General features: G+C 47.3%; 1 protein-coding gene across 5 annotated transcripts in view; it reads left to right on the forward strand.

Annotated features, from left to right (window-relative positions):
• Fne (ELAV like RNA binding protein found in neurons) overlaps positions 1–17,142 on the forward strand; it is a 223,089-nt gene that overhangs the window by 174,334 nt on the left and 31,613 nt on the right. For 4 of the 5 annotated variants that reach the window (XM_077693484.1, XM_077693483.1, XM_077693486.1 and 1 more), the window contains exons 3-4: positions 3,545–3,568; positions 4,915–5,018. In XM_077693484.1, the coding sequence (XP_077549610.1) occupies positions 3,545–3,568; positions 4,915–5,018 (128 nt within the window). The remainder of the gene's footprint in view (positions 1–3,544; positions 3,569–4,914; positions 5,019–17,142) is intronic. The other variant, XM_077693485.1, reaches the window with a different exon arrangement.

The raw sequence follows: 17,142 nt of genomic DNA on the forward strand, positions 1-17,142 counted from the left end.
ACCTTACACCTTCTCAGCATGGCTTTTGCAGTGGATTTTCCTGCAATACTCAACTAGTAGAATTTCAGCATTACATATCACAGGCCCTCGATAATAATACGCCAGTAGATGCAATCTTTCTAGATTTCAGGAAGGCTTTTGATACCGTTCCTCATAACCTTCTGGACAATAAAATTGCATCCCTAAATATTAACTATAAAATTCATTCTTCGATACGTAACTACCTGTACGGCCGCGAGCAATGTGTGGTTTTAAATAGTCACAAATCTAGCTCTATTGCGGTGAGTTCTGGCGTACCACAATGTAGCGTACTAGGACCATTATTGTTCTTAATCTATATAAATGATATAACAGAAAACATTAAGTCCGAAATTAAATTATTTGCTGACGACTGTGTTATTTATAGGCAGATAAATTCACTAAGCGACACATACGCGCTACAAAGGAGACCTAGAAACTGTAGCTCGGTGGTGTGAAGGATGGGGCATGAACCTAAACATCGAGAAATGTAATCACCTCCGGTTTACACGAAAATCAGCTATAACCCAAGAAAGTTATAAAATAAAAGATACAATAATCACTAGCGTTACAGAGTATAAATACTTAGGTGTATACTTAACTCAGTCACTCAAGTGGATTAAACATGTAGAATACATCATTACAAAGGCCAGTAGAATGTTATATTTTATCCGTAGAAACTTTAAGGATGCATCCACAGAAGTGAAAGAAACACTGCATTTTACGCATGTCCGATCTATACTTGATAAGAGTACCGTATAGAAAGATTAGAAAAGCTGCAAAACCAGGCAGCGCGTTTTGTTACCAACAACTACGACCCTTTTGTTAGCATCTCGGCGATTAAAGCTACCCTGAGCTGGGAACCACTGCAGTTCAGACGTAAAAAGTTAAGGTTAAAATTTTTCCACTGCATTTACTACAATCGTACAGGTATCGACAAAAAACGGTATCTCCTCGAGCCAAACTACATATCACTTCGTCATGATAATCCAAAAAAAGTGCGAGAGTACTCCCACAGTACAAATATTCTTGCAAATTCTTTTTTCCCTAGAACAATAAGTGACTGGAATATGTTGTCAGAGGAATTGGTTAGCCTTCAAAATAACGATCTTTTTTTCTCCCGCTTATGATCAGTGTGGTGTTCGTTTTTTTTAATCACTACGAATAAGTGCTTTTGAAAAAGTGTATGGATGTATAAATGTATTTGTATACTCTGTTCTAAACATCTTGCATGTCCCCCCTACAAAAATGCCCTCTTGGCGATGTAGGTATCTTGTAAATAAATAAATAAATAAAAACCAAAAAAGCGCCCCCGGCGACCTCTCGTGGCAATGTTCTAAGTTAAAAATTAACAAGTTTCCAGTACAAGGCGCGAGCAGTGCAAAACGGCCAAAATGAGTTGGCGCGGGTAGGAATCGATCTGCTAATTTTGAGAAGTTCTGTGAAGCTTAGCATTGCGACCAGGGAACGTCAAGCAGCTTCGCTGTAAGCATCAGCATTCGCGCTGTTAAGCCAGTGAAGCTCGGCGGCTTTACTTTGCGCTAGCGAAGTGCGTTGTCCTAGGAATACTCTGGATCAGGCGGCCACTTCACCATGTGATCGCCTAATTTTTATCAAGGCTACGCGGTTAAGTAGCGCGCTGGTCGAGCGAATCGAGGCATTCGTTTGAATGCATACCGGCTCCAAATGTTACCGCTCTAAATCGGACAGGGCTTGTCATGGTTGGCTTCCCGAAAACGGCGTTTTTAAGTGCCGAGCCTTGTCGTTGTAGCTCGCTGTAACGCTCGATGTCAAGCGACTGCCGGAATCAGGCGGCGCAGCAAGATAACGTACCCAAGTAGAGCCCGGCGTACCCGTTGTAGGGCGTCCCCCGCAGAGGCTTGGAAAACCAGGCGGGTTAAATAGTCATAACCGTTCGAAACACGTGAACCGCTGGCGCTTGTCATACATCTATCCGTTGTTCAGCGCAAAGAAAACTGCAGGTAAATTTAGGGCAGAATATACGTAATTAAACGCCAGCGCCCACGTTCATTTTGTTAAGAGCGCTCGGTGGGTTGGTTTTTACGATAGTAAGCGAAAAAAAGTGGCAGTGCAATGTTACCTATGCCCTGTGGCAAAATGGCGCAAAAAAAAAAAAAAAGCAACGCCGGAACGTGCGGGAGAGGAAAAGCAAGCACAAAAAGAACAGAACTCCCGTAGGCGCTGTTTCAGGCAGGGGCGCGCGAGCACTGCGTAGGCGGTAAATCTGAATTGCATTGGGTGGTACCAGTGAGCGGATAACGGCGCTTATGACGAATCACTGCTGTGCGCTTCCGACAGCCTTCACGTTAAGAGGAACGGCTTTGATTTTTTTTGTGTGTGGTCGTTCTCATTTGTTCGCTTCTTGCTTGCAGTGTTTTCTGTGTTGTTGGTGCGTCTGTATGCGCTCGACAGTTATTCGAGCGGATCATATGCGTTTTTGTGTTTTCGATGGTGTGCTGGCTTACATATCGCGCATTTTATTTTTCCGGGTTATGATGTGTTGTACGAGTATCATTTGAGTGTACTTTAAAGCTTGTTTTGTTATATGCTGTGTTCTCTAATTTTTGTCTACATTTTTCTTTCTCCACCTCCGCTCCCAACCCTTCCCTTCCCGTTCAATTCTCCCTTCCCTCCGAACCACTTGCTTGAATTGCGGCTTTTTTTTCTTCATCGTTCTGACACCTTTTGTCCCACCTAACTTTCTGCACGTTCAATCATTACTCATGCACACTTCTCTGCCGATGCTCGTCTTTGTTCATTCTTTTGTACATATCTGACAATATTTCTTTTCTGTTTCGCAAACTGTTTGTTTCGGCATGGCTTGGACGACATCGTCACCTTATCTGCGAAACTTCCTATTCTTGCCATCTTGAACGTTATGCACCCCAACCACACCGCTCACGTGATTCCACTGTCACCCCGTATCTTCTTTCATTCTTTCCTTGTTCCTTTATTTCCTTCTCTAATTCCTTTCTCTTTTTCCTTGATTATCTCTCTTTTCCCCTTTCTTTCATTCCCTTCTTTCTTTTTTCTATCTTCCGTTCTTTTTTTCTTTGTCTCTTCCTTTCGGTTGATTTACACTTCCTCTAATGTTCATTATTTTCTCTCGGCTATCCTTTTTTTATGCGTTCATGCGATATATTCACTCTTCCATTTATTTCTTTGCTTCCTGTCTTTCATATTGTCATTTACTTCATCCACATTTTCTGCCTCTTTCTGTTTCTTTCTTTTCTGACCACCTTCATTTCCTTCCTTTCTCGCTCCTTTCTTTCCTGATTTCTCTATTTCCTCCTTGCTTTCATCTTAATTTTCCCCTTTTTGCACGGGCCTCACAATTCATTCTTGCGTGACTTGTTTCCTTCCCTCTTTCCATTTCTTTCGACTCCCTTCATTCCCCCGAATCCACCGAACGAAACCCGACGCTGCCCGCTGTGTCGTGCCCCAAATCCGTCTCCTCCTCCTCCTCATCCTCCCCGATTTGGTTCTGCTTGGTTCCGGTTTCTAGAAGAGGGAACCTCACCACCCATCCGTATGTAGTTTTCGTTGTTTCATCACTCTTGCTTTTTCGCTTTTTCCCGCCTGATGTTTTTTACCCGTTTCTTGGACATTTCTGTTTGTTTGAAGTGCTACGTTCCTTATTCTAGTTTGCGATTGAGCTGTTTGCCTTAGACAATTTCTCTCAAAAAGCGCCGCTGTCTGCTCGTTTCAAGGCTCTGGCGTGTAGGTTAGTTTTCATTTAGCGTTGCTTTTAAATAAGCTGGGTACTTTGATCGCAGAAAGTTTTACTTAAAATATCTAACATGGACTTTTAGTGCTATTTGCAACGGTGTCCTTGAGAATTGAGCTAACGGCGGCTTGCTACTGTATAAAGTGTATTGTAAGTCATTTTTAAAACCTACATTTGTCGTTTTCTAATGCGTTGGGGTTCCGAATGCCGGCTCAGTTCAAAGGCTATGTGATAGCGTGACGGCAAGACTGGCCAAGGAATAAACTGTGTCGGAATTTTCTCTCCAAAACACGACTTTTAAAATAACGGGCGAAATTGATTGAAGACAGCGTTTGCTTCAAATTTCAATGTACGACCCTGTTGTGGGGATGCCTAGCCAACCACCTAGGAATGCCTTTTTGTCAGTGTAATTATTCACTATAAGGCGCACTATTCGAAGTCCCTACAGTGGCGCAGGCCACTGTATTGGAGGCTATGGCGGGCTATCTCGCAGTACTTGGCGTTCCCGGGAAGCCCGCTTTCTCATGTGCGCAGGAGTAGTGCGGGGAAGCCCAATTAGGCAATTTACTACATTTTCCTAAATTAAATGGTAGTACCACATAAACTCATTGGATTCTTTGGTGAGATGACTCTTATCACCCTGTTACAACGGAGAATCAATCAATCAATCAATCAATCAATCAATCAATCAATCAATCAATCAATCAATCAATCAATCAATCAATCAATCAATCAATCAATCGATCAATCGATCGATCGATCGATCGATCGATCGATCGAGTAATCGAAGCAGCGCTATCACTCAAATCCTTTTCACTGATCAATCGATCGATCAATCAATAAATCAGTCAGTTAAAAGAATTTGCGTGATAGCAGTGCTTCAATTTCTGCCAGTCTTTATCGATGTGTTGTTTTTGCGCAACGAGATATCGTTTTATATTTCTATTTCTTCTCTTCCGTTTATAATACCTCTCACGGTTGTGTACTAATATTTGCCCTACGCTACCCAATGGGGCAGGTGTAGAGGGCGAGAAGTCTCTTGTTTTCTATCTTGTGTCGCTCATAGTCGTGCTCCGCCGTCCACGGACTTACACGTGTCCGCACCCCGACCCCTCTTTCTCCCGTTCCCCTCCTCTGGTGTTCCGCAGGTCAGAGCCTAGGCTATGGCTTCGTGAACTACGTCCGACCGGAGGACGCCGAGAAAGCCATCAACACGCTGAACGGACTGCGATTACAGAACAAGACCATAAAGGTGAGCCGCTGATTCGGACTCGATATGCTTCGTCAAAGCTCGGACGGACAGAGACTCCTCAGGACACTACATGGCCTGAAGACGGAAGCATTACGGCTTCCGCCGACATTATACGACCCCTCCGCTTCGGTGTCGTTGGTGTGCCTGCGTGGTTGACCGCGCCTAGCCGTCGCGTACACTGGCGGTACGCCCGACGTCGACGCACTTTCCATTCCAAGACGACGGCGCTAGCCAATCTGACAGCCCCGACGAACACCAGGCACACGCGTAGCTTCCTCTGACGCGCTAGGAAGCCGTGAGGCGCGTGCTTGTAGAGCCACGAGGTGCTGGCGCTCATTTTGTGTTTTTTACGTGGAAGCTACTTGAGCCTGTTGGCGGTGAGATGTTTGAGTAGCGCCCCCTGGCTCTGACGTCAGCTTAGGGACTCGCGCCGCTGTCGTCTGCTACGCTCCGCTTGTGAGGGGCAGCAGGGCCTGTGCTAAAACTCGCCCGCATGCTTTAGTGCATTAGGAAGCGTATTTCTAGTAATTCGGTTATTTTTGCCAGCATCTGACACATCTGAATAATCTCAAGCTGTATCCCGCACAAGTTTGCAACACACTGGGGGAAGGAGAACAGCTTTCTTCAGAGAATCGTGTGTAACTCATCCTTTCTAGCTTATTTGCGAGGTTCAGTGCTCTGAGCTCCTCTATAGGTATTCAAAATGCTTCCCTACATTATTTTTGAGATGCTCTTATGAAGACTTGACAGTCTAACGCTACGCACCAAGCATTGGGCCCCTACACACGCGCCGCACAGCAGGAAATAAAGCGGCTGTCTTCGATTTATTTCGTTGTTGTTGACTTGAATCAGATGAATGTTTTTTTTGTGTGTGTGTTTGTGCCCAACGCACTAATTTCTCTGCACTTTTACAAACGTCTGATTACAAGGATTCGTAATGCTTGGAAGGCTCTCAAAGATCCTATGGATATTTTCTTCAGTCTATATGGCATACATTCCAATCCTAACAAATTGGCTTTCTTCATGGCTGCGCGAAAGAAGGTAGATATATCCGAAGCGCGCGTTGTTTATTCACATGCAAATACAATGAGAAGGTTTGTGCTACGCCACCGCGATCTCGCCTCAGACAACATTGTCCAGAGTACTCTAAGGCGGTTTTTTGGGCTCCGAAGTTCTATCGTAACCATCGTTATCATAAATAAATGTCTCTCAACCCGAACAGGTAAGGTATTGAACGCTGTATATGCTCGCTAACGAAGGCAATAAATAGTATACGTGCCGATTTCCAGTATAACAGGAACCGAAACCGGTGAATAAGCCTCCGCAATAAGCCTCCATACATACAGCTTTCGAAAATTTCTGACCTGCTTCAGCCTGAGTGGATAGGCCTTTTCAACACGCACGGCATGCGTTAGAACACCAGATAAATATCTCTCATTCGCAGTTATTGGTTATTGTTATCGAAACCACCGGAATAATTGCGCGGCAGGGAATAATGACACTCTGCTGCTGGTGCTTGGATGACGTATTCGCGTTAACCATAACCGGAAGTTGTCCTCCTCTGAACATCGCCTCACTACCCATACTGTGGATAAGGATTGGTGTCATTGTTTTCGTGGCTGGCGGGCTCATCGAGTACAATCCGAGCGACTCTGTCTCGCTTTGGTTCCACTTAGCGACGACGGTCTCCGCTCCCTGGACGAGCGCGCCGATTGTTCCTCAACTCTTCTTCTCCGCAATCCTTTCGCCAACGACGCCGGGCCAGAAAACGGCCAGCTTAATACCTAACGGAAAAAAGATAGAGCACCGGGCAAGACAAAGAGGTGCGCCGTCCGAGTGCTCGGACGGCAGAGCGAGACCGCCGGATCCCGGGAGAATGGGGAGAGTGCGCGCCGGGTAGATGGCTTCCCCGTTTTCCCGGTTTTCCTTTTGTCCCCGGTCCTCCGGCGTTATCCTTCTCAGTTTCTTCCTTCTTCCACGAGACAGGCGTCATCCCTTTCACCGGGCCATTACACTCGTGCTGCGGCGACCGAGACCACCGCCGCCGTACTCGGAGAGGACCCGCTTTCAGCTGGCTGCCCCGTTTGTCACTTGTAAGACCACGTGACCTGGGAAAAGCAACGGCTCATCCTCTGTATTTCCCCGGGTCTCTTTTTAAGCGTCTTTCTTTCCCTATTCGATTCCTTGTTTTTTCCTCTCTCCGTCTTTGCATGGCTTCCCCATTTGTGAGGCCAGTCTTCCCTCCCATCTTGGCTCGGCGGCTTCTTGCGCCTCCTTTATTCCGTTCAGCGATCCCGGTGGGGAATCTTCCTTTTTCTTCGCCCCGGCAGTCGTCGTCTTTGTCTCCCCCTTCCCGAAAGAGAAGCGTTTGTTCAAGGGTTCCCGTTATTTCGCCGCCGCTGCTGCTGCTTCATTTTTGTTTCGCGATCTGGTCGCGCTCATTACTGACTGGTTTCGTCGCTTCCGGTTCCCCAAAAGCGCAGCTTTGTCGCTTCCAGCAAGCTAGCTGTAACTGGCAGCCTGCAAGGAGATGACGCTGTCCCCTGTTCTTTTCTTTTTCCCAATTTGGCCCCCGGCTTTCCCTTTGTGTTGATTTCTATTCTCGTTCGCCGCGGTGGTGCCCGCAGATAAGGCTTCTATTCCTGAAGGCTTTTGGACACTCCGGATGAGCGACTGACTTCGAGAGAAGTGGTCGCGTGCTTGGTCTCCATCCACTTCTTTTAGATGATGTCGGAAAAAAAATTCAATTTCGAGTCCGCGACGCGGCGCTGCTTCGATAATATGGACGCATCTTTGCCGGGCCCGGAAGAACAATTTCCTTCGGTTTGGCCGTGGCTGCCAAAATGGGTCATTCTTTGAAAGTGGTTTAGGTCTGCGGGGAGGATGGGGGGTGGTCAAGAAAGATGGGGCAGAAGGTTTTTTTTTTTTTTTTTTGCGAAAGAAATAAAGCTTGCGGGCCGTATTTGGTTCGATGCTTCCGTGGTGCGAAACGCGGTGCATGAATTTAGTTGATGTATTCCTGTACGTTTTTGTGGCTGTATTTACAGTGCGTAAAAATGTAGCATGGTGCAGCCGTCTAGCTTAGATCTTGAATTGCCTCTTTCTGTTTATATCCTATTTGGAAGCTTCCGACATGCCGCAACAAGAGGACATTAGAGGATAGAGGAGGCCAGTAGCCTTCTTGTTTAATAGTCATTCTTGTAGTTCAAGTAAAACCTGGCACGCAGTGTATGCATGTTTCACCATTAGCTTTCACGTCGCTGGCTTTTGTTTGACTTCACTTTCCTTTCCGCTTTTCTGGTTTCGGTATTGGAACTTCCGCAGCGTGGCTGCTTACGCTTTCTGCTTGGACTGAAAACGTGCACCTGCACTTTTTTTTTATCAAAGGTTTAGTTGTGCCGACGCAGCAACTTTGCGTGCGCAAGTGCGAGGATATGGTTTTTGCGCATGCGCAGAGGGCTAGCGGAAGCCGCGTTCACTCTCTCTCACTCTTTCTCTAGACCCCAACACTGCGAGCTGACGTATGAATTTCAGCATTGCATCGAATGGGTCGAGGAACTCCTGAAATCGAACTACCCTCGTACGTTTTGATATTCCCCTAGACGTGAAAACGCTCGCCTATTGTCACAACTCTAGTGCTTACAAGAATTAAATGCGGGGGCATAGATCACGTCCAAGATGCAAAACCTGTGTCGGTAGCCTGCAAGCATGTCAGGGTACAAGACGTTTAAGAACAGTGGAACCCAGCCTTGAAGACTCGTACACGAGGAGAATGTAGGACAACACACACTCTTAGATTAGCAACTTCTTAATGAACAAAATTTAGAAGGAAAAACAAGATCAGGGCATGCGCCGTTAAAAGTAAATTAAAAAAGACCAGCCTGTGACGCAATTCAATATCGGCGCTTTTTCAAATATTCAGCTTCTTTGCCTGACACCGGTAGTGAGGGCACACTCAGGCACTTATCAAATCTGTGATTTCGCATTTGAGAAGCTGCAATAAGCTCCTTCTCGCACTTTGTGGCTCCCCTACCAATTATTTCAGTTTTGTCAAAGGGGGGGGGGGGGGGGGTTCATCCACAACCTCGGCAATGGGCGGGTCTTCAATCGTTTTCAAAAGCTGGGTTCCACTACTCTTTGAAGTATGTACCAACAGGCGCAATATGGAACTCTTGTACAAGACGTGGAGTGTCGCTATGAGCACTCGAAGGCATCGCGTTTGGTAAGGGTCTGCGAATGAGGAAATGTGCGATACTACGGCTCGTGAAACACTGTTGTTAGTGGCTCCCACTGGCTAGGGATAAGCGCGGCCTTCGCCGACAGTGGCGGGCGTCGTTCCTCAATACGGTGTTTAGTGGTGCCTTGCGGCACAAAAGAGGCACCAATGAGTTCCGCACGTGCAGTTTACTGCGTGCGCGCGCGATCGACTGCGTACGCTTAGGTAAAACTGCGTATGGCGACAAAGTGATAATTGTGTGTAGTTAGTACAGTAGCTTCAAAACCGCCATGCTTGAGCTATCTTTTCCCAGATATTGCAAGTCTTTACGCGTGATTCGTGAGGGCCAACAACATGTATGTTATTGTTTTCTTCCGAAGGAAGGAACGAATCAGCTAATTAAAGTCAAGACTAATTAAGGCCGCGTATCTGCTGTTGCCGTTTGATTTTTTCGAATTCCGCCAGGAAACGAGGGCAGCCGCAGACGACGGTATTTGCAGTTGATTTAGTATTTTATTTGCTATCATAAAAAGCAACCGTCCGTAATTTTTTAATAAAGGAACACTGCAAGTATCACTCATGTATTGATTTTCTGCCTTTTATTTGCGTGCTGTCCTGTTCTTGTTCAAAAATGTTGACAAGTATAAAAATTAACACCGGACATAGACGTTTAGATTTGGCTGTGAGCATATAAGACCATTCCCCAGATAATGTTTCACTTTGGCCGGCTGGCTGATCGAGTGACAGACGGACTGGCATACAGACAGACAGACAGACACACAGACAGACCAAAATTTTCCGGTTCAAGTAGCCCAAGAAAGACTATCGTCTTTAGAAAATTCCGTTTTCATACAAGTCTGTACGAACAAGAGTGAGCGGTAGGGAAGAAACTCTGAAATGCACGTCGCTCGACTGCGGGACGCGAGACAAAGCCCGCACGGAGAGCTTCAAAAAGACGCGCGACGCCACCGCCCAGCGTCGCTCGCGTGCGCTGCACGCGTGGCCCTCTGTCGCTCTTCCCTAATCGATTCGTCTCCATGGCAACCTTTATCTCTCCCTCCCTTCCGCCCTTCCTCCTTCTCCATTCCTACGCCCTTACTTTCCTCCGCTTTTATTACCCACCCCTATTCGGTGTGTGTCGCTTTCACCTTGGGCGCCTTTTCATCCCGTACTGCTGCTGCTGCTTCCCGCCGCCCGTGTCAGCGAGTTTGCTGCGGGAAGAGCCCTCCCCTCCCGCCGCCGAACACGTGGCGTCCGTTCGTTCGTCCCTAGCCCGCGCGGGAAGCCCTTTCCCGAAACGACGCCGGCCTTCCCTTGACGAATCCCCGGCGGCGACAGATTCATCTCCCCACTTCCCCCCCTTTTTTTCCTCTGCTGGCTGCTACGCGCTGCGTATCGTCGTTAGTCGTCCTTGCGTAACGCGCTGAGGATGTTCGTCGCGTGATACGGAGCGGCTAATGGCGGTTGGATGTTCGAGTTGCTCCGCTGTCCCTTCCGCTGACGGTTTTGTAACCCGAACTGCAGGCACTGGTTTACTTTTTCTAAGCTCGGCCTGGCCCCGGAGAAAAGTTTCATCGAGTCATAATTGAGATTTTAGGGGCGCTTTCGCAATCAGCATTGCTTAGAGCGTTTCTCTTTTTTCTGTTAGCTTCGCCCTCTTTTTAATCTGGTATATCTCGTCGTGCGTATGCTTTCCCGTGATGGGAGCGTTTCGTTCGACATTGGGTAAAGAAGCATTCACCTGTTGCATTTCTCAATCGGACAAGGCTTTCTCGATTGGATTGCCCAGTTATTACTCGCTGTTATTGTGTGGCTAGAAACATAAATACGCACGGTTCATAACGTATCACAGCAGTCGTTATGTCCTTACCTGGTTCTTTTTTTCATTTGGTTTAGACTGAGCCCTAAAGGTGTTGCATTCACAGTGACGTCGCATGATTCGTGACATGATGTGACGTCACGTAATGTGACGTCGCGTGATTCGTTCTTTCACATATGTGACGTCACAAGACACATGACTGGGTAATTTCAGTTGTCCTACAGTTCGATTTGGTCGTATCACTTGAGTGCTAACATACAGTTAACAGAGCGATAACTTTTGTTTTTTTTTATTGCTGGCCTTCCTTGCGTCTTTACTGCCTATATTACGTCACTGTAGCGCGAAATTCGAAAGTGTTTCAATGTTTCTACCGTTTTTTTTTTCGGTTAAAAAAAAACGTCTTCTGTGGCTAGAATAGAGCTGAACTAACCAAAGGTTAGTTTTTGCAAATGGAACAAAGGTGCATTTTGTCTTTGTGGTCCTTTAAAAACCGTTTCTCCCAATTAAGAACGCATAGTTTGGCTAGTTGATTAATGGACGCTGGGTGCATTGTACAAGCGCGAAAGAACGGAACACAAAAAGAAAAACACGGAACTAATGCTTCGTTCAGTGCTTTTTCTTTTCTCTTTTCCGTCCGTTAGCGCTGATACAGTGCACCCAGCGTCCCTTTCTCCCAATTCTTTAAGGGTTTTATGGCTAAGGTCGTTCAGATGTTGAAGGGTCCTGTGAAAAGTTAGTTTTCGCGTAATGGTTACAGTAAGTAACCTTCGTTAAAAATCTTTTTCTGCGGAGAAAAGGGATGTTTGTCGAAAAGCGAGTGTTGAAGAGCCATGAATAGTAACCTCCTTTTTTCCTTCTCTTTCCTGTTATGTAAGTACCGTAAACAAAAATTGCGCTTCCATTCCCCCTCTAACAGGTGAAAAAGAATTTAATTTAGCTTGCTTGGTTGCGTACAGGATAACAGGCCTGCTACCTTAAAAAGAAAAGAAGATCAGGACTACGTTCAAGGGTGACGTTATCCGCGAAACTTTTTTGGGGAAGTTAACGAGTTGAAGCGTTGGAGCTTGAAGAGCACAGGAACGCGGCTTCCCCGAAAGCATAGCTGCTATAATTGGCACTCTTTTCAGCGCGAAAAGTTGGAACGCAGTAAGTAGCGCTTGCATGGGTGTGCATAAAAAGTCAGTTTTTTTTTCTTCTTGCCGGGGTGCGGTGGCAGTTCTCTCTTATTATCCAACGTCCGTATGCGGAAGTCTTTTGAATGCCCGCCACGAAGAACCAGAAAAACATTCGGGGACGTTCGCTGCCGTAATGAAGAAAGGTTTGAGAAAAATGTAGCGACAATATGGCCTGGTGGTTCCGTCGTAAATTCGACAACCGCTTCAAAAAGTAGCGACGCACAAACGCAAGAGTGCGCGCTCTTTCTTGGTCGCGAATAATTACACGAACTCAGTGAGAGGGAAGGGTCGCTATTTGAAACTTTGCGATGACACCGCGGGTTTCGCCGGCACCGATAGCGGCCCGCGTAACTGAGAGGCCCGCGCGAAGGAAGGCGCTTTTAAAAATACGAGACTCGATAACGTACTTCAAAAACGTGGAGTGCTTTTCGCTTCTAGTTTTTTTTCTTCATCTTTACTGCAAAGCGTGATGGGGCCGGCGAGTTGGAGCACACGTCGTAGGAGCGGTTCTCGCAATTAGGGCACCCTCCGCTTTTTTGATGATAGGCATTGCAGTCGACGAAGTTGCCCTCGCATGGGTGTTAATACACGTCGCTTTTCCGGAAGGTGTACGCAACTATGCGGTGTTTTTTTTTTTTTTTTAATTTATTTTCTCGCGTCAGGCGGAATGGCAGGAAGCGTTGTTCCGCGTTCAGGGGGAAGATAAGTGGGGACACAAAAGTGGCCGCGTAGCCTGCAGAAACAGCGACTGAGAGTTCAAAGAAGAGAGGCGAAAGTACCGCTCTTGGGGTGTGAGCGGTGAACGCGTGGGAGGCATTCGCGGCCGTCACCTCTCCAAGGGAGAAAGAAACGAGAGAACCACCGTCGTCGTCGCCCCCGTTGTCGTTCCGCGCTAAAAGCGATCTCTCGGCGTTCTTCCGATCCACCACCTTCCCTAGCCCTCCCTCTTTTCATCCCATTATGGGGAACAATGCGGGAAAAAGTGCGCGCACCATTCTAGGGAGAAAAAGGAGGGAGAGAGAGGTGACTCGGCGCTGCCCGCGTTTCGGAGCCCGCTGTCTTCGTCGTCTGCTTCCTTCCTTCCTGTCCCGTTTGTGGCCGGAAGTGAACTTCCTCCCCCGGGAGGAACATCCCTCGGGCCCCGGTTTCAGCAGCCCGATAAAGTTTTTTTTAACGGCCGAGCAGGGTGGTGGGGGTGGTGGCGGTGGTGGCGGCGTGCGCTATTCTCTTCCGCTCTCTTTTCCCGGCCTCCTCTCTCCTAATGTCATTTTCTCCGGTTCTTCCCTTGGGCCTCGGTGTTGATGTCCCGTGCTTCACTCTGCTCCTGTCGTCGTCTTTTGGACGCGTGCGTCGGCACTTTCGAGCGGCGTTGTCTCCGCCTGCCTGGTGATGGCGGCCGCCTCGTCCCGAGGTGCAGTACGGTGCACAGGCTAGGCTATGGCTCACGAGCGGAAGTGATCAAGGTTGTGAGAGGACGGATTAAGCGGGAATGAGGGCGAAGCCTCTTGCCTGGAATTCCAAGGCCTAAAATGGCGAAATGATAAGGTGTCCACGTTGTCGAGTTGGTGTTTCTCTGTCGACAGCTGATGCCAGCTTTTTAAACCGGTTGTGCCTGTTTTGCACGCTTCGGTAACATTACTTTTTTTAGCCTATCACGTTGTCTCTCTCCCTAGCTTCCTGGCATCGTGATTGACATTTGCAGATCTAGAATTGGGATTCTCCCAGGCCTTTCGAAAACAAGCTTGCTCATTTTCAGCTCATATTTGTTCACTTCCGTAGATTTTTGGGCGTGAAGTCATGGACAAATGAAACTCGAACAGGAAAATATGAACCAAAACACACAAATAGCGCGATTTATTTTCATGGAAGTCAAAATGACGCGTGGCTTAATTACAAAAACTGTGGTTGATTCCTCTGTGATATGAATCGGTAAAACACGAAAGTAAAACCTGTAGCGAAATCTGCAGCTGAGCATGATTTGCGGGTCGGCGGCTCTCTTGTGGGTGTGCTTGGCGAGCGACGTCCTGCTGGCGGGCCGCCTCAACGAAGGTGCACTGGCGTCATTTCCGTGACGGATATGACGACAGTGAAATCTTGGTGTATACCGGCGTAAAACACTTTCGTGTTAGAACATAAAACCTGAAAACGAACAACCTTAGGTATATCGTACTGATGATGATGATGATGATGATGATTTCTATTGGTTTCCCCTTTGTATCGGGGTGATGACATGTCATCTTACCAAAAAAGACTAATATACCTATGTTTTACACTTTTGGTTCAATACTAGCGCTGCTTAGGGCAGGCACAAAAAGCTTATTAGGCACAAAATACTTTTTGTACCTAATCTTTTCTACTAATCTTTTCTACTAATCTTTTCTTTTCTACCAGCAGTTTCTTTTCTACTAAAGGTTGCTTCCCCGCAAGAACACGCTGCGTGCAGGGGTGCACGCTTTACAGGCCGCTTGCTCCGTTGTACTGGCGTCATTTCCGTGACGGATATGACGTCAGCGAAATGCTCGTGTATCCCGGATTAAACACGTTCGTGTTAAAACAACGTTTGGAAATGCGTCTTTCCAAATATACCAATAGCACGCTATTACAGCACCTCAACGAACAGTATTTTTCAATTTTGCGTGTTCTGGTTCATATTTTCGTATTCGCGTTTTATTCGTTCATGACTGTACATACTGAAACACTTAGTTCTGTTCTTCTCATTCACTTTACACGACGACGAGTAGCGCGACTGTTCGAGACCTCAATGTGCTCGAAGCCGTCACGCTTTCAGCGCACTCTCCTTTTCGTTTTACGCTTGTATTGTTCGACCCGTCGGCAGTGTCGCCTCCCTCAGTCTCACTCTGTCTTTCCCTAATTTTGTTAGCTTCTTACTCGCCTACCCACGCTGTTCTCTCGGGTTGACTTTCGCTGAATCGTTACCACGGTGTTTTTTTTTTTGCCTGTTATTCTGCTGCAGTGTGGCCTTTCTCTTTCACCCTCTGACGTGCTCCCCAAGGCCGCGCCGTTCGTGCTGCTGGGTATCGACTTTGCCGTTACCGCGTACACTGCTCGCGTGCCGTGCTCTACTGTTTGGCCGCTATTTTACACCACCGCCCCTGGAGTGGCGCCGGGCCGTTATTTTTTGCCGCCCTGCTTCCTTTATCGCCCATTCCGCGACCCAGGCCGGCGCACTCCCTACTTTGTCGTATCGCGTTTCCTCGTACGTGTATCCGGTGACCTCCCGATCTTCTTCCGACACTCCTTCCCCCCCACTTTCATCCGTTCACCTTTTCCGCCTCGATTATCGTCCTGACCTGGTGGGCATTTTCATGCAAAAGCGGGGTTTGGTGCGCATTTCCCGGCTACGGAGCTAACAGGTCACCGTTGGTTTGTCTCAAGGAAGGCCCTTTCCCTCGACTGGCCGCTTTCCCGACTGTCACGTTCAAAGAAGCTTGCTTTTCCTTTTCTTGCCCCCTGCCACCGACTAAATGGCTGGGACACTCTGCGCGCCAACGCATCGCTCTTTATTTACTCGGCCGGCTCCGTCCACTTAGCCGCGTTGTCTGTTTCCACTAGTTTCGTCTCTCGTTTCGTCGCTTCCATTGCTCGAGGCGCCGCCGTGGCGTGGCCGTTGCTTGGGTGGCTAACGAGACGCGACAACAGCGCCGGAGGGAGGTTGGCGTCGTCCGAGAGGAGTGTGCGGGGCTGGGGAACAGCGGGAGACGATAGACCGCTTGGGACGTGGAGCAGATGCCGGAGGGCTGCAGCTCGGAGATGGTTAGTGAGCGTCCTCTATTCTTTAGAGATCGTTGGTAGTGCACGAATCAGGGCTAGCGGCGATGAAAAGGAGAATGCACGAATGGTTCGCATCGGTTTCTTCCCTGTAGTTGCAGGAGTCCGTAAATGGTATGGGACGAATAGGGGAAGACCAGTCGCTTGGTGGAATTGGGGCTAGCTAGAGTAAAGCAAGAAAAGTAATGTATCGAACCGAAGCAGCTCCATAAAGAGGACAGGATGAGACCAGTTTCAGTGGAAGGTGAGGGTTTTAGTGTAGAAGTTTAGTGTGCAAATGGAAGTTCAGAACTTTAGTGTAGAAGTTTAGTGTAGAAGTTTTAGAATATAGAAGTTTAGTGTAGAAGTTTTAGAAAATAGAAGTTTAGTGTAGAAGTTTTAGAAAATAGAAGTTTAGTGTAGAAGTTTTAGAAAATAGAAGTTTAGTGTAGAAGTTTTAGTGTAGAAGTTTTAGTGTAGAAGTTTTAGTGTAGAAGTTTTAGTGTAGAAGTTTAAGGGGACAGACAACCGATTTATTTTTTTCGAGTTTATTTTCTGTATCCTAAATGAAGAGGCATCACTTAAAACAACTTAGCCCAATACGGTTTTGCTGATAGCGCCCTAGAACTTTTAGAATCGGAATTTTTAGATCTAGCCGCCATACGTGTCCCGCCAAGAGGAATGCTGGCAACCATGACACTGACCCCTGAGGCAACCCTGAGGCAACCCTGACCCCTTGTTTTTTTCGTTTTTTTTTTTCAGGCTTTTTTTTTTTTTTGCTGGGTACGCGTTGAGCAGCGACAGCCCGTTTCAAAGGGCACAGCGCCACCATAACCGTCACCATCACCACCAGCAACATACTTTTAACTGTACGTCAGATGAAAATTAAAACCTTGTCCCCGGCTTAAACAACAATAATGTCAAGTCTTGACTATCCCTTTAAGCGGTTGTTGAATCGCGCATTGAAACCGACGGAGTTGTTTGGACACGAACGGCGGTTTCACGTTCCGACACTAGATGGCGCCACCTTTCAGACTTCAGAAAGTTTAGCGCCGAATTAAACTTATTTCCAGCAATTTATCTTGAAATTCCTTGTGGTTTGGTCAGTATACGAAACGCTGGCTTTCATATGAGCTGGAGGACATG

Source organism: Haemaphysalis longicornis, unplaced genomic scaffold (assembly GCF_048455015.1).
Source record: "Haemaphysalis longicornis isolate Haplotype H1 unplaced genomic scaffold, Haemaphysalis longicornis Haplotype H1 scaffold_12, whole genome shotgun sequence".
Lineage (NCBI taxonomy): Eukaryota > Metazoa > Arthropoda > Arachnida > Ixodida > Ixodidae > Haemaphysalis > Haemaphysalis longicornis.